This window comes from Opisthorchis viverrini (assembly GCF_000715545.1).
Source record: "Opisthorchis viverrini unplaced genomic scaffold opera_v5_27, whole genome shotgun sequence".
Classification (NCBI taxonomy): domain Eukaryota; kingdom Metazoa; phylum Platyhelminthes; class Trematoda; order Opisthorchiida; family Opisthorchiidae; genus Opisthorchis; species Opisthorchis viverrini.
The window spans coordinates 1,182,622-1,200,986 of record NW_008751682.1 but is presented as its reverse complement, the minus strand read 5'-3'; the positions used below and the strand labels follow the sequence as shown (position 1 = coordinate 1,200,986).

The 18,365-nt window shown below is 41.5% G+C and overlaps 1 protein-coding gene across 1 annotated transcript in view; it reads right to left on the bottom strand.

The window, feature by feature from the left end:
• Positions 1 to 1,755: 1,755 nt before the first annotated feature.
• T265_02206 (hypothetical protein) overlaps positions 1,756 to 18,365 on the bottom strand; it is a gene marked incomplete at both ends in the record, with an annotated part of 89,809 nt that continues 73,199 nt past the window's right edge. Inside the window, 7 exons of the mRNA XM_009166394.1 lie at positions 1,756 to 2,352; positions 3,994 to 4,085; positions 7,443 to 7,830; positions 12,274 to 12,725; positions 13,811 to 14,209; positions 15,113 to 15,214; positions 15,805 to 15,901. Of these exons, the coding sequence (XP_009164658.1) occupies positions 2,263 to 2,352; positions 3,994 to 4,085; positions 7,443 to 7,830; positions 12,274 to 12,725; positions 13,811 to 14,209; positions 15,113 to 15,214; positions 15,805 to 15,901 (1,620 nt within the window). The remainder of the gene's footprint in view (positions 2,353 to 3,993; positions 4,086 to 7,442; positions 7,831 to 12,273; positions 12,726 to 13,810; positions 14,210 to 15,112; positions 15,215 to 15,804; positions 15,902 to 18,365) is intronic.

Sequence of the window (18,365 nt, the reverse complement as noted above, 5' to 3'; positions counted from 1 at the left end):
GAGGAAAGGAGGGAGAAAAAGCTCGTGAAAGAAAACGGAGAAAAAGAGGGGTCAGCAGTAGTCTGGTTCCGCTTATGCGCCCTGAATGTGTATTGTTGGGTATGAAAGAAGGGTTATTATTGAAATGAGGAAAGGAGGGAGAAAAAGCTCGTGAAAGAAAACGGAGAAAAAGAGGGGTCAGCAGTAGTCTGGTTCCGCTTATGCTGAATGAATGTGTATAGCAAGTAAGGTAACCCGGCTGATGGCACCGTGCGACAACTGGTGTGGCACGAGTTCATTTGTATATGTGCAGTTCATTGTTGTACGTAGGCCGAGATAACTAGGGTCGATACCTAGACACGAAGACGGTTAGGGTCCTCAGTCAAATCCTTTGGCTCGAAAGCCTAACCGTAGGACAGCAGTGTTTCGCTGGCAATTCAAATGTAATAACATTTCTACGGAACAAGCGACCATGTGTTCCAACTCTCACCCCGGAGCACCAGGATACTAGTCATTGACCAAACCGGTGTATGTGAATGTCGCGGGGCGACCCCACAGGATAGGTCAATGGGTGGCTAAAGTGCGCAAACAGTCACACCATAGTAAGGTGTGGTCTCATTTCGCTTGAGACTTGCCAAATATACCCGACACGATCTCTTACACGGCACTTCGGTTAGCAACTCTTTTTCTGGTGACTGCTCTATCACGTAACTACTGACAGACTGTTCGTGAGCAGTCAAACTGATCTTCACAACTTTCTGCGATCCCACTGGAGGTTCAGATGGGTATCAGGTCTTTGAAGTTGGCACTCGAAGGCGCCTGACGAAGGTAGGATTACTCTGAAGGATTACTCTCTGAAGCACTTATAAGATTCACTACAGGACCAAACCAATGACTTTTGTCGTTTTTGACTCTGTTTTCAACGAGAAAGAAAGGCCAGTCAGAAGTTCAGGTTGATATAACAGATTTATGGTATGTCGGCACAGAATGCAGGATCGTAGGGAACTCGCGAACACAGATATCACATAAAGCGGGTCAAAATGAGTAAGCTAATGATGAGATATCGGGGGATAAATAGGTATACGCCATCAATTGGAATGCATCACTGCGTTCATAGGGACCCCCATCATGACAAGGGTCCTTTGATTTACCAGACATACCGGCATACTCAGGTCCCATTGTAATGGAAAGTATAAAATGTACCGTTTTTGCGTTTCAGCGTACAGTCTGCGGCTTCATTTGCGGACAAAACTGACAGACTAGATTTGATGTACTTGTCTGTTAGCTGGGCGGACCGATCTGGTAGCAATGAGTTAAATTTTGTCGGATAATTACTGCAAGCAAAGTTGTTGTAACAACTAGTTGGCACAAGAGCACAAACAGCCGCGTGGTCCGCGTGACGCAATCAGTCAAGTTTAGATCCCAGGAAATAAGAATATGTGAGAAATGAAGTAAACGAGCCATTTGCTCAACCTTATAGGTGACAAGGGTTAGTTCAAAGCCAGTGGCAGAAAGTAGACCCGGGTGATAAATCTGCCCTGCAACCACGGTAAGTTAGCATCTGTGGTGTAGAATTGTCTTCATTGTTTCAAGCCAGGCTATCTCGGGTCTAATTCACAATGAAAGTGTGTGCACAGGTTGTAAACTACAAGGGGTTTGTGGAAAGCATGTCAGCCATAATTAACAGATTCCTAACAGTAATTTGTATTTGACTTTCAGTCGGCTAAATTAGAAGAGGATGCGGCTGTCATAAACACCTTTATTAAATTGCAAGGACTGGGTCACATATGGACCCACACAAATATGAGGCAGTAATGGGGGAAGAAGAGTCCGGACCGTTGTCTTGCTAGTTAGCTACTTAGCGATTGTGAAAATTTAGTGAACGTTGGGTGGGGGTGGGAGTGTAAATGGTCCAAATGACCTAAGAAGGATATGCTTGGAATCAACTTCTGTACAAATTGTTTGGCAAATCGAGCATCCTATGAGCAGTGTAAAAATGGAATGAATTTGAGGTAAAAAAATTTGCGTATCTATATATATAGTTGGTCAGGTCCATATTGTGTACATGAGCAGTTCATTCGAAATTATGCTCCTGTGGAGGGCGCCCGGTTGGTCAGTGAAACGGTTTACTGATATAGTGAGTGTTGTTGGTCTAAGTGAAGAACACCGAGTTTTGTGTTAATTATGATAGTCTGCGGTGGAATTCTGTGAACTTTTGCCAGTGATGAAGGTACACATATGAATTCTATCGGTCGGTAACGGAGTGGATGTAGCATGCCGCGTTTAAAGGAGATTTCTTTTCGTTGGATGCAGTTCGTCAACGCCATCCATTCTTGGTGTACCTTGAGAGCGACCATTGTTTCCTAGAAGAAGCTAAAGCAGTAAAGTGATGCATAATCAGTCATGAACCTGTTAGGGTTTGGCGATAATGCGCAAAAGCAAAAGAAAACGTTGTTATTCGTAAATTACAGCAAAGCCTTTTGGACAATATTACCGATTGCATGGTTTTCCAACTAGAACTTGAAGTAAAATAGATCTGCTCTTAACAATCGGCACGCTTGCATCTATTTCCTCCGTATTCTTCCATTTTTTCAGAATCGACCAATTATAGAATCAAACGAACAACCGAGTCTATTGATTTACTGCAATTTTAGGCGATCCAGACTTTCACACGAACACATCTCTTATTTCTGTTTATTTTAACCCGCGATCAGATAACTTCAAGCGATCTGCTAGGTTGCCGCTGTACCGATTTGAAATCTATCAAAATATGTTGCTTGTGAACGAAATATTTGCGCATACTTATCAGTACATCTGCGTCAGCAGTTCAGTTACCACAATGACGGGAAAGCCGTTTTCAAATTTCTCATAAATTGAATGACTCTTTAAGCGAAGCCACTCTTTGACACACAGTGGTTCACTGGTTGCCACTGGCGGCTGCCAAGGTAAAACTAAACGAAAAAAATACACAATCTTTGCTGCAGTGCTGGAAACCGATTAATTTTTGACAGGGATTGGACCGTTCGCCTAGCTTGGTAAATGGGTTGCAAACATTTAGTCGACAACTAAGGAGACATCTTCAATGTGGGGTTGGGAGCTCGTACTTCTTGCTGCGTATTCACTTAAGGCTTCACGACTCAAGCAAAACTAGTCGAACAAGTTAGCTTTCAGTTATCTATACAGGTTAAACACATTCCTTTTTGTTTCATATTAAATGTGATGCAAACTATTGTGAAGTGGATATGGTATACGGCGGTTATTGAGTGTTGATTTCCACTTCGGATGTTGATGCGTCAAACGACTAGACATGGTATAGAACAACGTGGGAAAATATTGCAGTTGAATTTCTCATCATTCAACTATTAAAACTACGTTACAGAGGCACTGCAGAACAATGACTGGATGAAGTGACCCTTGGGACGTCGATGGTTATTGTTGTTCGGAAAACATGGAACAAAATCGAACCGTTTAAGAAGGCTTCAGCGTGTGCACTTGGACTTATTCCCGGTGTAAATCACTTTCCTACTGACCTTATTCTGCTTGATCTGAGTAACACATATGTGCGTCAATATGTAGCCGTTGTGGACATAGTAAACGCCGCCTACCATCTATCTCTGTGCCACATCTGAACAGGTTTGTGCTCGATTAAAACCAGTGTTTTTGACTTAAGACATTTTCAGTATCACGTGGCAATCTGATTTTTATTTCGGAATGCCCGTACCGTATTTAGTACCAGTGAGATCGAATAGAGTTTGTGCTGGATGACATTTGTTGGGGTTGATTGTTGGTGGAAGAAGCACAAATTAACAGCAAGTTTTCCATAATAGAGTTTCAGTCACTGCTGGGAATTATTGGTCACAAGCGAATTAATCGGAATTGGCCGTTGGTTAAAATATTGGTAGCAAAGGTGCTTGTACTGGCATTTGATGAAGTGACTGTTAATTTGTTTACAGAGCTTAGCAATCGGCTTGAAAGAAGTAGCTGAACATAGTAGTCCCCAGGGAGAAGACTCACTTCGACAGTTGGACCGCCACCGTATTGTAAACGTCGAAGTTCTGCCGCATAGCGATCCTTGTCGTACCCATTGTCGCCATCTGAAAAGTGATCTGAATAAGGACTCAAATGATGGAGTTTGGAACTTCGAATAATATGAACCAAACGTTTTATCGGATTTTAAATTTACCGTAATGTGTAACATATCCACTGTTTTGTGCTACGGTTGATCAACAGAAGTGATGCAGGATAAGGAAATTTATGAGGTCCTGGATACGTAAATAGTGGCTGATAGTGATGCTTGGTTTTTATTGTCCTGCGCACTTCTTCATACATGCACCACCCATGCTTTCAGCACTGTCTGCCACAAAATGATAGTGTACATATAGAAATGATGCTGATGCATTCATTTTTTGGATAGGATTTGGTTGTTTCATAATGGAATAACATATGTCGAAGTCCATTGGTTGACTTTTGGGCTCCCACAGACTGGTGTTTTCAAGAGTGGAATAATCAGAATTATAAAAAAAACAAGACAGCACCTCACTAACTGCCGTTTGTAAGGAAGTTACACAGACGTAAGTTGATAGTCTTCTATGGTCCAACAATCCTAGACTTTCCCCACAAAGCTCAATCTTCTCAACTTGATTTGCACCGTATTCGCTTTGGTTTTATCGTACTGAGAATTCATTTGGATCATCAAAGCAGCAAAGTTTGGTAGTATTGTCAAAAAGGTAGACAGTCGTTTTCGTGGATCACTCGTTATGGCACTGTGACGTTAGCATATAGCCCGAACGTGGACGTGAAGTGTGGGACAACAACATGCCGTAGTGAGTGAAAATGAATAGGTGTTTCTAATACACCCTGGACGGACTCACAATTAGCGTTTCACTGTGTGCAAAACTCTGATGTTTTTTCGTTTGAAACCTTGAAAATGCACCTAATGAGAATTTGCCACAGATCTAGGACACAACAGATTTATTGCCTCTGGTTTACTAAGGTGATCTATAATTCAAGCTGTATTTAAAACAAAAACTGCGGACTGAGCAGAGCATGAAGATACACTTATGTCGTCGCAAATGAAAGTATGCCCATCATCGACAAAGGTGCGATTAGTAACATTTTACAGACTGACCAATACATGCACCCGGTGGGTAGTTTCAGTTCTGAGAAATCACTAAGCAGAGGTCATTTGTCGTAGTATTTTGGTGTATCCAAGCTTAAGCACTTACACCAAAACTCTCAAAGTGAAGTTGGAATGATGGTGGAGAACAGGGTATTAATTTTCAGATCAGAGAACTACATTTAGGTTTGTAATGTCCTACTTATAAGGTTGCTGAAAATCTGTCGACAGCCCATGACTGATTTCGCCCTTTTTGAGGCTCATCAGGTAGGCGCAGTCCCCGGGTTTCCGTCAAACTTGTGTTCTACTTGGAACATGAGACGGCCTGGTGCAGTACATTCAGTTGTCTGAAAACATCACAAACTGGACATTCAACTGGGTTCCAGGTGAGTCTCTTGAAGAACCAAATTAGTTTGCAAACGAGTGTATATTCGCTATATTTCGGTTTTTTTTACAAGATCAAGACCAGCTGGTTGCCTGGATGTCGTGATCACCACTTTCTTGGAGATGAAACCAACCCTGTCTCACTAGTCCGACGATGAAAATATGCATTGGTCTTAGTTAGAACATATATAATGAAGATGAAGAGTAAAGTTTTAACCGTTTGTTTGTAAAAAAATTGAGTGTTATCAGCACAGGATGTTCACTTTCCTGAGTGGCCTGAAGTTAACCTCATAACGGTTCAAAGACGCACAACTTAGGAGTTAAAATAATGCGGGTCTACACAGGGTTGTCAATAGGATTGCAAGGGAGTAAAATCAAGAGCCGAAACCAAAGTTTAATGGCTGTTTGCGGAAACTAACAATAACTGCTCATATAAACCGTCAATTTATGATGAAGTATGAGGAAGCTCTCCTCTCAACAGACGTGAGCATACGCTAGACAGTACTGTGTCATTCCGGTTTCCGCAGGTAAATCCAGAAACAAATATCGGCAATACGACGAGATGGAACGGTAAGGGGCATATTAGAAAAAAACGTTGAAGATATAGGTTAGTGAGAAAGCATGATATTTTCACGACCCATTACTTCAATGAGGTTATGCTTAGCGGATTCACCCCAGGTTTTGTGGCAAAACGCTGAAGGTCCATGAGGCAACTGAGTGTTATTATTTAATACTAAATTATCACTTTCGGTGATTAAGACGAGGACGGTCTGAAATCGCTTAGCGGTGATTTTTAGTTGTGGCTTTACTAAACTGAAAGACGGATACCGCCTCCCCCGTTTTTCCGTACTCTCTTAACTGAGAAAACCAATAGTGATGATTTAGCTGGTAGATTTCGCACTGATTATAGAAAACTCTAAACGAGCAAGTACTGTGACATCTTGAACAAAGTATCACCGATGGTGGCCTGTTTGCACGTGTTTTGTGCCCCCGGCGGTCACATGCCCACCACATAACTCCGCAACTCTTATGTATTCTTGGATTAACGAAAGTCGAAACGCATGTTTTCCCTAGTGCAGCCAAATGAACCCGATTACTGCCAGTGTCCAAAGCCTTGGTATGTAAGATACGCACACGCATATGCAGTACAACAGCTGGACCTAAACCGCATAGTTTAGTGCAATAGCAAAAGCCAATTTTTGGTTAACCTGTGTTGAAAGATATTACCATTGAATGCCTCCTCTAAACAGTACCACTTTGGGATCTTTGTGTCTTGTCGTACAATCAACTCAACTCTGAACACTTGTGAATTCGTTTCGACTTGTAAGGGGAAGAGCAGATGCCAGCAACTTATGAGTGTACAATGTTGGAAGGTGAGTTACTCACCTGAATCTTACAAATGGCTTAAAATTATTCAGTTTCATGGTGATCACCAATCACCTGTGACTAAAACTTCAGACCATAATCACATGAGCAATACTGTTCAGCATAATGAAGATGAAGCGACTGGAGAAAGTGGTATAAAATCTCTAGATCAAATTCATTCACAGACATTTTAGGATATTACTGCTGATTCCAGAAAATCTCATTAATCAAGGATACCACAGTTTGTTGTTTGTCCGGGTACAATGTCGTATGTGTTGCAACATAATGCTGCGTAATTACACAAAAAGATGTCGTTGCTAACCGTCATATTGCATTAGATTTTCTAATAATTCTGTAGCTGCATATTGTGCAAATAACTGTAGCGAAATAAGAACGGGAATTCATAATGTTACTCCTCATCCGAAAACACAAAAACTATGTTTCGGATTGTTTTGGCAGAAGCCTGTTTCCGATAAACTGGATGCGTTGAAGCATGCCTTCATCACAGGTTGTAAATCCCGAGGTTACAGTTAGAAAGCGAAGACTTGGTGTTCACCGGGCTGAGCTTTAGTATTAGTGAGGATAAGATTCCACTCACCTTGTTCTCCATAAGAGGAACATGTCAGGTGGCGAGTTCTGATATTGCGCGATCGTGGTGAGCCTGGTACCATATGCATGTTTCTTGTCATTTGAGGAATGTGCGTGGCAGATTCAAACGTAGCCAAAGAATGTTTATATTTTGGCCGATATCCAAAGTCATTGGCAAGGAACTCAGCACTGGGGGAGGACTTGAAGTGGGGACGAGTTGGGCGAAACAGGGGTCCCATCGTTCCAGTGTTGTTTTCATTATGTTTCGACCAAAGCAGGTCCACCATACTTTTGTGTGCGCTTGATGAACTGTTTTGCATATTTGATTTGTTATAATGTAGATATTCGCGGGATAAGTGTATGGGCTGAGGAATATTCATCTCCGCCTGTTCATGGAACTACGAGGAAGGTTTTTCGAATATAACAACACGTAGAAGAATATGTACAACAATTACCATGCACTAATATTATGCGTGAACTTCCCGCTACGTAGCGGAAGCTTGTACACGAATGAGACAAAATAGAAAGAAAGGTAGTGATATATGTCACTGTATGATGGGATTAGAACTATCACTTGAATAAACCAACTGGCTAAAAGGCTGTACCCGTTTGTTCAATCCTAATGTGCGGCAGACGTTGACAAGATATGGTTGCTCAACTGCGAGGGTTCATAAGAAACACTACCGGGGTTCTGTACCAGCAACTGTGTCTGATTCAAAGTTCCTGTGATGTCATAAAATGCGGCAGAGTATAGTGGACTATTATCGGAATTTTTCGTCATCAGCAGGCCCTCAGAAGACGTCAGCTGAATAGAGGATGCAGGATCCAGGGAGAGGAGTAACGGAGTACAATTTGGTGAGATCGCATATTCCACTGTGTGGTCGTTATAAAAATTATGAGATATTGAACATAACTGTGATGCAGTATCGAGTTGAGGGGTTGTCTCATGGCCCGTATTTTCCGTTGCAAACTTGATAGAAACTAGCTGTTGAGAAAACAAGGTCGACGGAGTTACAACGCTCTCTAGAGTTGGCGATGTTGCATTCAGGTTTTCAATAGTTTCGGTGTGCCTTCTCCCATAAGTGAATGCCGCCAGACCAGTTGAGAGGATTTGTCTTGATTTACTGCTGTTTGTCGCGGTAATAACTGGCAGTTCGGCTGTGCTGACGTTAGGGTTAACAGTAACCTGTGTACCCAGAAAGCTGAGGTCGGATTGTTCCGCAAAACTTGGAATGACTTTTTGGCTACTCATCGGACTATTTAGCGAGTTTGAATGCTTTCTGGTGAGAGTATGTAGACCGATTCTCGGACTATTCCGACCAAGTGAATTATCTAAAAGCTGCGTGTATGACGCATGCATATACAACAGGTTGAACAACATGGTTACAACACATAAGGTAACGGAGTAAAGGAGGGAAGTAGAAATATTAGATGCATCTGTTTTGATTCTCAAACGAGATAGAAAGCCCCTGAATGAGGCTCATTACCGGTGATAAAAATTGACTGGATCCCAAAACTGTCACTCAAGTGAAACAATCTGACTAGTCACCAGTAACTAGATTGCCCGAATAAGTAAAGAGTCGGCAAAACTGGGGATAGCAGTTAAAATACAATGCAATACAATACAATACAATAGGATACACTAGGACCTTGGAGAGATGTGTTACTGAAAACAAACACAAGCTGTTACACAGATGAAGTTACGTTAAATCAATCTGATGACGCCAACTGAGAGCAGTGCTTCTATCCCGATTAGTTTAGAGAACCCGCAGAGAAACGTGTAAGAACTACATATAAATCAATAAAATGGTTCGAAAACGGAATGAATTTTCTGAAGGCTATTGTTAGCTAATCTTTAAACCATATTGCCACAGAATACCTCGTTAGGGTTATTTAGTGTGTCTTAAGGCTGTGCTCGATAGAACAGGTCGGTAAATATGGGTGGGAAAATTCTCCGTGATCATTCTGATTTCATTGTTTGTTGCCTTGAACCCCATCCACTCGAAAGTAAACTGATGGTTAGATAGTCTTCTGCGCTTCACTCTGCAAAGTTAGAGTATCTGGGGTTTAATGCTGTACAAAAACATTTCTGGGAAGACAAGGAGGTACGACCTCCAAACTAGAATGATGCAAGATGTTAATTAAACACCTGTCTTTGGCAAGGTGTTTTTTTTAGTTTTTTTACACACATCCTTGACAAATAAGGTTACATATTCTAATGGCCCATCAATGTGGAGAAAACAAAGTTTTCTCACTACTCTTGAGAGCGAGTAACCAAAAGCTAGTTCCTAATCCATACAGAAGGGTAGCTGAGTAAACTAAGGATGATCACCAAACGGTGTTTATTTGTCGGTCCCCGTGTTGATCACAGAATACAGTTGTGTTTGGACCATAATCGGTTTCTCGCAACAACTGGGAGAGTAGATCACTAATCTAACGAAGCATTCCTCTGTACGTTATCACGTACGTGATACTCCAGATCTAGATATCTGTGTAGTTTCCGTGTTTGATGTTGGGTCTCAGACTTGATGATTATTTTTTACTCTGGTAAATCTACCCATTAGAACACATACTTCCTGGTCAGAATTTTGACATGATGCCGTCAGGCAAATAAGTAACTTAATAACACAACGGCTTAATGGTCAGTAACATCAGCCAGTAAAATTGTTATATAAACCGGAGGGTTAGTGTTTTAGACACTGACTTGGCATTGTGATGGATCATGGCAGATTATTTTTGCCAAATTCAAGTTAGGTGCGGAAGTGCGCCTGGTTTAAAGAACCCTGATGGAAAATGGAAACCCAAAAAATCCGTGCTAGTGCTCATGAGACAATGAAGCGATTGTGCACAACTGCATGACCACTTGGATTGAGGGAAGTGGACATATTCTTGACTCAGCTATATAAGGGCTTCTGAAGTTATTACTCGTCGGCCGAACACTGTTATCAAAAGGGCATTTAGTGCCGCGCAGTAAAGAAGGCACGTCGACAGCGGTAGTTTGCCCAACACTTGAGAATAGGGTACCCTCCAGTACCTATCCAGATTGATGTATTCTTTGTATAACGGGTGTTCTGAAAACTACTTGGAATGTACGAGACGGTGCTTGTCACTAAGGATTGCAAAGCAAATATCATCCTGAAAGCCGCTTGACAAGTCTATTCACGTAAGGTTGCTTCCCACTTGCTTGGTACTAATCGTCAGAGTAATGTGGTCGGACCCTTTAACATGGTCTATCGAGTGTTACCAGATCGTTTCAAGGCCATTCGACAGCAGCCAAACCAAATATAATTCGGCTGCGACAACCTACTCCTTGTCAACGGAAGCGTCACGCAAGGACGCTGATCCACCATTATCCAGCAATTTCTCAGGTTGCGTCTTTCCTAATGGTGATCTCTACCTAGCTCTGCACTACGTAGAACAATTTCATTGGCTGACTTTATTCACCGGTTTTATTGCAGTTTACTCCTCCTTTGAGTAGTTATATTATTTATTTCTGTATTGGTCTGATCAGGCATATCAAATTCGTACATTTGACATTTTTTTTAAATATTTTAAATATTCCTCACTTATCTCAGCACGCGACTCATTTGCTTCATTCCGGCCGCATGTTTTGGGATAAGGATGTTAAGAGGTGCAGCCAGGTCATGTTATTGTTAGACGTTAGAATGTCTGTAGGAGCACTCCATTCAAACTTGAGAGTAGGAACCGTCTTCAAGAGTCAAAGGGGTCAACGATCTCTTTCAAAAACCACTCCAAGCATCCACCCGTCTTAAACATGATGGAAAGTAATAAAGATTAGAAACGAAATTATACAATACATTATTACTGAACTCTATGAATGAACTTGGGACCCATTACTGAAGGAACTGCCGCATGATTTCATTGGTGTAATTATGATCCTCAAGGTTTAAACTGTTGATGAACTAGAATGTTCTAATGGGTAACAGCGCCCAACATAATTTCATCACATAGGGTTCGTTGGAGGCTAAGAACAATAAAACCAATATTGACTTGGTCATAGTGCGTTTGTTGAAAACATCTTACGAGTTCTGTTGTGGAATCTGTTTACTAGTACGCTGCGATTCATCAAATCAATATGTATCCTCTATTCCTTTTAAGGTGGAAATTCTCCAAAGTTCAAACAAAAAACAGATTCACTGTAATTTTTTGGTAATCTGGAAACAAGGTATTAGGTATGTTACCGAGATACTTCGGAGGTGTTTCGAAACGTTCTCATTACTTTTAGAATCCAAGTTTTCGGTCATGGCATGTAATGTCCAAAATGTTCATGTTGGTTGTTTCCTTAGAACTACACCCTCTCCCAAGCTAAAGTAGCTGTTTTCGAAAAACAGCGAAGGCTTCGATTTATTGATTCGTTAAAAGTACAGCGGAAGATCCATCGAATGACGGCATGGAATTCTTAAGTCATTGTCTGATTTTCTTGTTAAAACTGCTCCACCTTGCCTACATTATTCTTTATGCAAAAGCGATTTGTCGCAAGCAGTGACTGTCTATCCGCATCTTCAGATCACAATCGGTCCATTTCTTCACCAAGTAACTTAAATCCCTAAAATGCAACTTATTATGAATGCATAAAGTCTTCGCGTATGCCGGGAAGTATTCCGTAAACGTTTCCACCCAAACATTGCCGATCGCAAATAACGGTTGGGGATGTTCAGCGTAATGGGTTATAGTTGAGCTAAATACTATTCGCGCCATGTTGCTTATACTTAGTAAAATTGTCACTTCACTTCATCGGACTTCCGAATCTTGACACCCTTTCTATGAGTATCCGTAGTTACATGGTTGCGCAGCATTACCGAAAATTCTGAAGGACGTACCTCGGAATATCGGGGGTGTTGGACCAACTGACGCGGAGTAAATTTTCCGAACTGGCTTCGAGCGTTCATATCGGTAGACTGATGAGGTAAGAACAAATCACTCTGAGGACCGAAGAGGCTTTGAGGGCTTTGTGGAATGTCAGAGTGTAACAATGGGCGTGAAGAACCAGCATCCATCTGATGGCGTCCAGTAGTTCCAAACTTACCATGCTCTGCCCCAGAAGAACTGTGGTATGAATGGTTCAGTGGAAAATTGTTTGTTAACTGATTGACTGATATGTGTCCGAAATCAGGGGTTTGTTCCTGTCCGCATAACAGTTGACTTCTTTGATCAGAGAACTGGTGTAAAGAACCAGTGTCCCGTTCAGATATGGTGGGCTGGGTCATGAAGTATTGTGGACCATGTTCATTCGACCTCGTAAAATTTTCGAAACAGTCAGCTTTTACATAGCCTTGTCAGGTAGAAATCGAGAAGTAATTGTTTATTGTGAATGTCATATTAATCACAAGCTTCAGTTTACTTTTTTATTTATATTATTCAGAGTAAACGGCTCCTATGGACGAATATAACTTCAAAACGTACAGCTTCACGCATAACATACAGTACAGATAATCCCCTGCGGCAGCGCCAAAAATAAGCGGGTCTGCCTATGTAGGCCATTCAGCTTAACAGACTGTTCAGTGCGAGACTCCGAGATGGCAGTTTCGATGAGTCTATAGGATGTTCCTAGGAGATGGCGTTCAGTTAGCTGGTGACGTCAAGTGAAATAATCAATTCAGACCATACTTCGTGGTACAGCCTGTACCACCTTTAAATAGAGGATATATTACCACAACGAAAACTTCGGGTGAAGTTTCATACACATTTGGTTTCGTGTCACTAGGGTGAGTTAAGAGTTTCAGGAGGCAACACGCAGACGATTTGGGATCGGTAAAATCCTCAGGATTCATAAAATGAAGTCTGTAACGAACAACAGAAACATTTGGTAGGTCTCTGCTACAACAGTGCAAATGTCAGCTGATATCAACCATATTTATGTCGTGAACGTGGGATCTGTTCGTACAATCAGCAAGCCGGTTGTACCGTGAGGCGAGTGAATTAGTGACCCTTCTCAAGATTTTATATCTCGCAGGTAATGAACTGACCGGTTTCTCGATTGCGGCCACTGGTAAAGCAGTACCGTCTATGCCAAGGAGAAGCTAGGACTGTCTTTCGAGTGACACGACCCTCACTCCCTTTTACAGGTTTCCTTTACTTGGGTAAAGGCATTAAATCTTTCAGGGTCTGATAGAGTTCAAACCCGGGGGTACAAATGTCGTCATCATCATTATCATCATCGACAGCATGGAATCTGTGTTCAACACTGATGCCTCACTGCCGTAGCACAAACGCTGAGATGTATCAGGGCTTAATTTGTAAATACACCTAAAATAAAAAACTTCGTAGACAAACATGTTCAATTTTCAGGCGAACAGAAGGTGAATATAAGAAGTTCAAGACAAAAGTCAGATAGCGTTATATTCAATCAAATCTTACTTGAGCCTCCAGGTTTGTGAGGACGTTGTGGACAGCATATACAACTTCCTGAATTGTCCGACATAAAAGATGTTGTGAAAGGATCATTCACAGACTTGAGTCCCATTTTTGCTCTGTATGTACCACCTCGATCACTGGTGTGTCCACCGTGGAACCCTCTGTTACACCCATTACCCATAGCCATATTTGGCGAGTGCTGTGAATGACGCACTTTGATCTGCCTGGCCATTTGTCTGCGTTGCCTTCGCCGCTTGACTAGGAATGTAACCACTACCAAGTTGATGATTAGTACGACGAATCCGAAGACGCATGCGGCAACAATTATCAACAGGGCGTTGTCATCGGATGGTCCAGCACTTGAAAGTGGGGGTACCAATGGCGATCCTGGCTCGCGGTCGACTGAATATTGAAATAATCGTGGTTTTATTCTAGTAAACTTGCAGGAAATCGAGTAAATATGCTAAAGCCGACTGAAGTGAATAAAGCGCGCTTGAGCGAAATATGCTGGATTCTGACGCATACTTTCTATAGGACAAAATCCACAATCGAACGGAAGATACAACTAGTGAAATATTATTTATCAGTAGAGGGTGAACCTCTTTATTCAGGTTTTGATGCTTTGAGTAGATTCCGTGGGATGTCCACATTGTAAAGATTATGACATATTTTGTCTTGTCATAATGGTTTTGTAGCATTTAATTCTATGCTAACACAAAATGTGGAATTCCACAAGGAACTCCACACCAGAGATACATATCAGAAGACAATCACTGGCTGGTAAAAGTACGTAAAGCCAACGATCGTCGAAGTTGAGCTGAGATGCCCATACGAATAATCCGAATATCTCAAGTTGACTAATGTTTGGCTGCCAAGAAATTTTTACATGTTTTGGATGTTTTTGATGCCTAATCTGCTTAAATGATTATCCTATTTAGTCAGTATGTGTTTTAAATTCATCCGATTGGGCGTGAGTGAATCGCGGTTCGAGGACGTTCCAAGCCTGGAGTGAATACTTCTAGTTACGTTTGAGTGAGTGTGGGTTTGATGACTTTCTTCTGAATCTGTATAGACAAGCCAGTTTGAAAGTATGCGTACAATTTATAAATGCGAGCTTATTTGGTTCGAACCCGTATAAAATGGTAGATAACATGAGTTGAAGGTCAAGTGTCTGCTAGTTACATCGGCTTGTCTAGGGTGAGCAAGGGCAGCACCGTAAAACCAAGTTTTTTTTTCACATCAGCAGTCTTCCTAATTGGGTGAGATAATAAGCAGGGTTTATGTTTGAAATGAGAGAAAACCTACATGCTTCGGTGCGCACGTGAATGAAGTCCGTGTGTGCACTCGCTCCGTGTTTGGCGTTCATTGAATTGACACTGACCTGGTATTCTGTCCCACTTTCAAGACCTGAGAGGGTTGAAATTATTTCGAAAATAGTCGATAAAATAGCGAAGCTATTTTATGAAATAAAGTTCGGAGATTGCTGAACAGTCTAGGACGAATATGTTTCTGAAAGAACGGAAGGATATCATTTCTTGCTTAGCTTGAACAAGTGAGTTCGCAAGACGACATAAGAATGGAATGGGTCAGACTACACTGCACTTCATTAACAGTTGACATAAAAGAGGTGACTGGGGGGAATTCCAGTTAGTTTTAGAAACTTTTTAATCGTAGCGCTACTAGCCAGTATTCATCAAGGTAACTCAAAACAGGGAGCGTACTGGTTTTTATACTTTAACTAAAAACCATGACCTTAAGGTAAGTCAAAGCGCCAGGTTTATAATTAAGACGTGTTTGCATTGTGCGCTAGGTAATTTTCGTTTTCTGTTCTAGTACGTACAGATGACATTACCCGTGTACCGCTTTTATCACCTTGATTTGCATCAGCACAAATGACGAATTTCAGGTAATGTTTAAAATGAAGTCTTGGCGTTTGTCGAGTCAAACAAGATTTGAGCTATTCAAACTAAAATGGTATTCGCAGTAAAAGTACGCACCAGTTATCAGGTATTCCACGGCGTGGTGATTATCGTTCGCTGCCACATCTGCGTATTTGAACATATTGTTCGAGCCTGTGGCTAGTCTCCAACGCACCTGAAAATAAGATATTTTGTTGAACATTACAATAATTACTCGGAATATTTTCCGCAATAAGCAAACTAATGTAGACAACTTGGACAACGGTTCAATGCACCTAGTGAGACTTCCTGCTTTTGCTTACCAGACTGAGTAAAACGACAGCTCAGTGGTTTACTTCTAAACTCTCTCTCTCTCACCACTCTATGATCGCATTTGATAATCGTCTAAATCAATGCAATATTTAAGAGGCAAGGAATTTTGTGTATCCCAGACTGCTTTATTGAAAAAGGCATAATCGGTTTATGGCCATTTATGGGTTTAGTATCAGTCATGTGTGAAGTCAACATCACGGTTTCACTTTACTGCAAATCAAAGCGTATGTAACACACAAGGCCCAATACAAATAAAAGTAGGGATGACATATCTTCAGGGTATATACTTACAACATTACACTTAAAATAAACGTATTCGATTTTTACGTTAAGCAAAGATGATGCAGGTGCTCACTGATACCACATGAGTTTAACTGAGAAGGCACAACTAGGCGTAAAATGCATTTCATGGGGCGGAGCAAAAGTTACTTAAGTATACCGGGTATCATTAAATCTTCGTTTGGGCAGCCTAATAGTGTGAACAAACAGGTGTATGATCAACTCTCGGTGGGAATGGGCATGTCTCTGTGCATTTCAGGTTGGTGAACAAATAGTGCATTTAAGTTTGTGTAGTACACAGTCTATACGATGTCTCACTTGCCTCGAACCTCAAAGTTGGAGGTTTCAAATAACTGCAGATTAGCTGTCGTTTCTGCAAAAGTAATTCTCCAGGCTTTCCGTCCTGACTATGTGCATCCAGAAGAAAATATCCGATTGATCTTCTTGTCCTAAATCCAGTCTAACAGTGAATACTTAGGTCGACTTCCGGTGAACTCAAAGCAATGCCTGAACTATTATGTCTTAGAGAGGTCGACTGCTGAGTGTAAACGGTGTGCAAACTGCTCTGTTCGCCACGTGTCTTCCATAGGCCTGTGGTATGAAAGTGACGTACATAGTCAATCAGTTAGCGTTTTGTCATATTACGCAGCTGTTTGTACTGTGCATGAATACATTAATTAATGTCCCTCACATTTTTCACTTCACTGTAGCTTTCCGAGCCCATTTTGGGGTTTCAAATTGAGCTCTGCTCAAAGGACATAACCTTTGTACCAGAAGTCCGGATAAAGCAGGTAGTGGGAACAGATCCGACGGATAGAATCTCCTGACTCAAACATTGGGATGTTCATGCGCATATCAAATGAGTTCATATGGCCGTTGGTTTCAGTGTTATATCGATGGTCTTAAAGAGTTTTCGGTCGCGTAATTCTCACCTGAAAGCCAGCACTGGTTTCGATGTCTATGCTTTTCCTGGTGTAATAATTCCCAGTCGCCTTCACAGTTCACAACTGTAACAGTGATATCAGGAGAGGATGAGGACGAATGAAGCTGAAGCAGCAGTGACAGCAATACTTAAACTAACCCATGCAAACTGACCGAGATATAGTGTACTATTCTGAAGGACAAACTCCTTTGTATTTGGCTTTAGCAGACGTCGATGATGAGACCTTTCTTGTACCTCAGCGTCTGCGGCATGATTCCACTAGGCATTAGTCTTAGCGTTAAATCCCAAATGTGCAATTTTCATCGCTTATGTCTAGGCTGAAACGACAATGAAGGTTCCATATCTCTGAGGTATTTTGGTTGCATGGTCACCATGCATCTGGGAAGTTTAACATCCGAGTGATGTATTTTCAACGATAATTTGTTGACCATGAGAGTTCGGAATATCAGTGGAACCCTGTTCACATTTGATCTATGGCTGTTAGCTTTTTCTCCCCATTCCGAACTCAACTGCTGTGCTAATTTAGCATGCAAAACACAAGAAAATCGAACTCAGTTTTCGTCGTTTTTTTTACAAATTCTTTGTAAAGTCTAACCGCACATCTTCGTAGTGAACCCACAACAGCCGAATTCCAAATTAACGGCGAATCGATGTATAGGGTTAGAGGCGAAGAATCTATCGACTGGAAATTGAATTTTAGCAGCTGTCTCCTTATGTGGTGCCAAGTAGTTATGGTTGAATGGGGACTTGAGGCAGATGAATTTTCTCCAAATTCTTTTGTTATGTTTCCTCTAGATGGCGGCGAAAACCAAATGAGCAGCATAAGTTTCCTCAGTGGTCTGGTCTCCATGTGGCATGGATATTTGATTGATTTCATCTTAAATAGTCTGTAAGTCCTTTTCGCGCACAACTCACACACATACAAACCACGGACTGCAGAATGAGGAAAATAAGTGGTGTCCAAGTCTGCCTGCCTATGACTGACAGTGCGATTCTAAACAATCTACATGAGGAAAACAAAGGCTGGAGCTCATACATCCAAACAGAATGATCTACACACAAACTTTCTGAGCGCACAAGTGACCAAGATAACAATATATATATA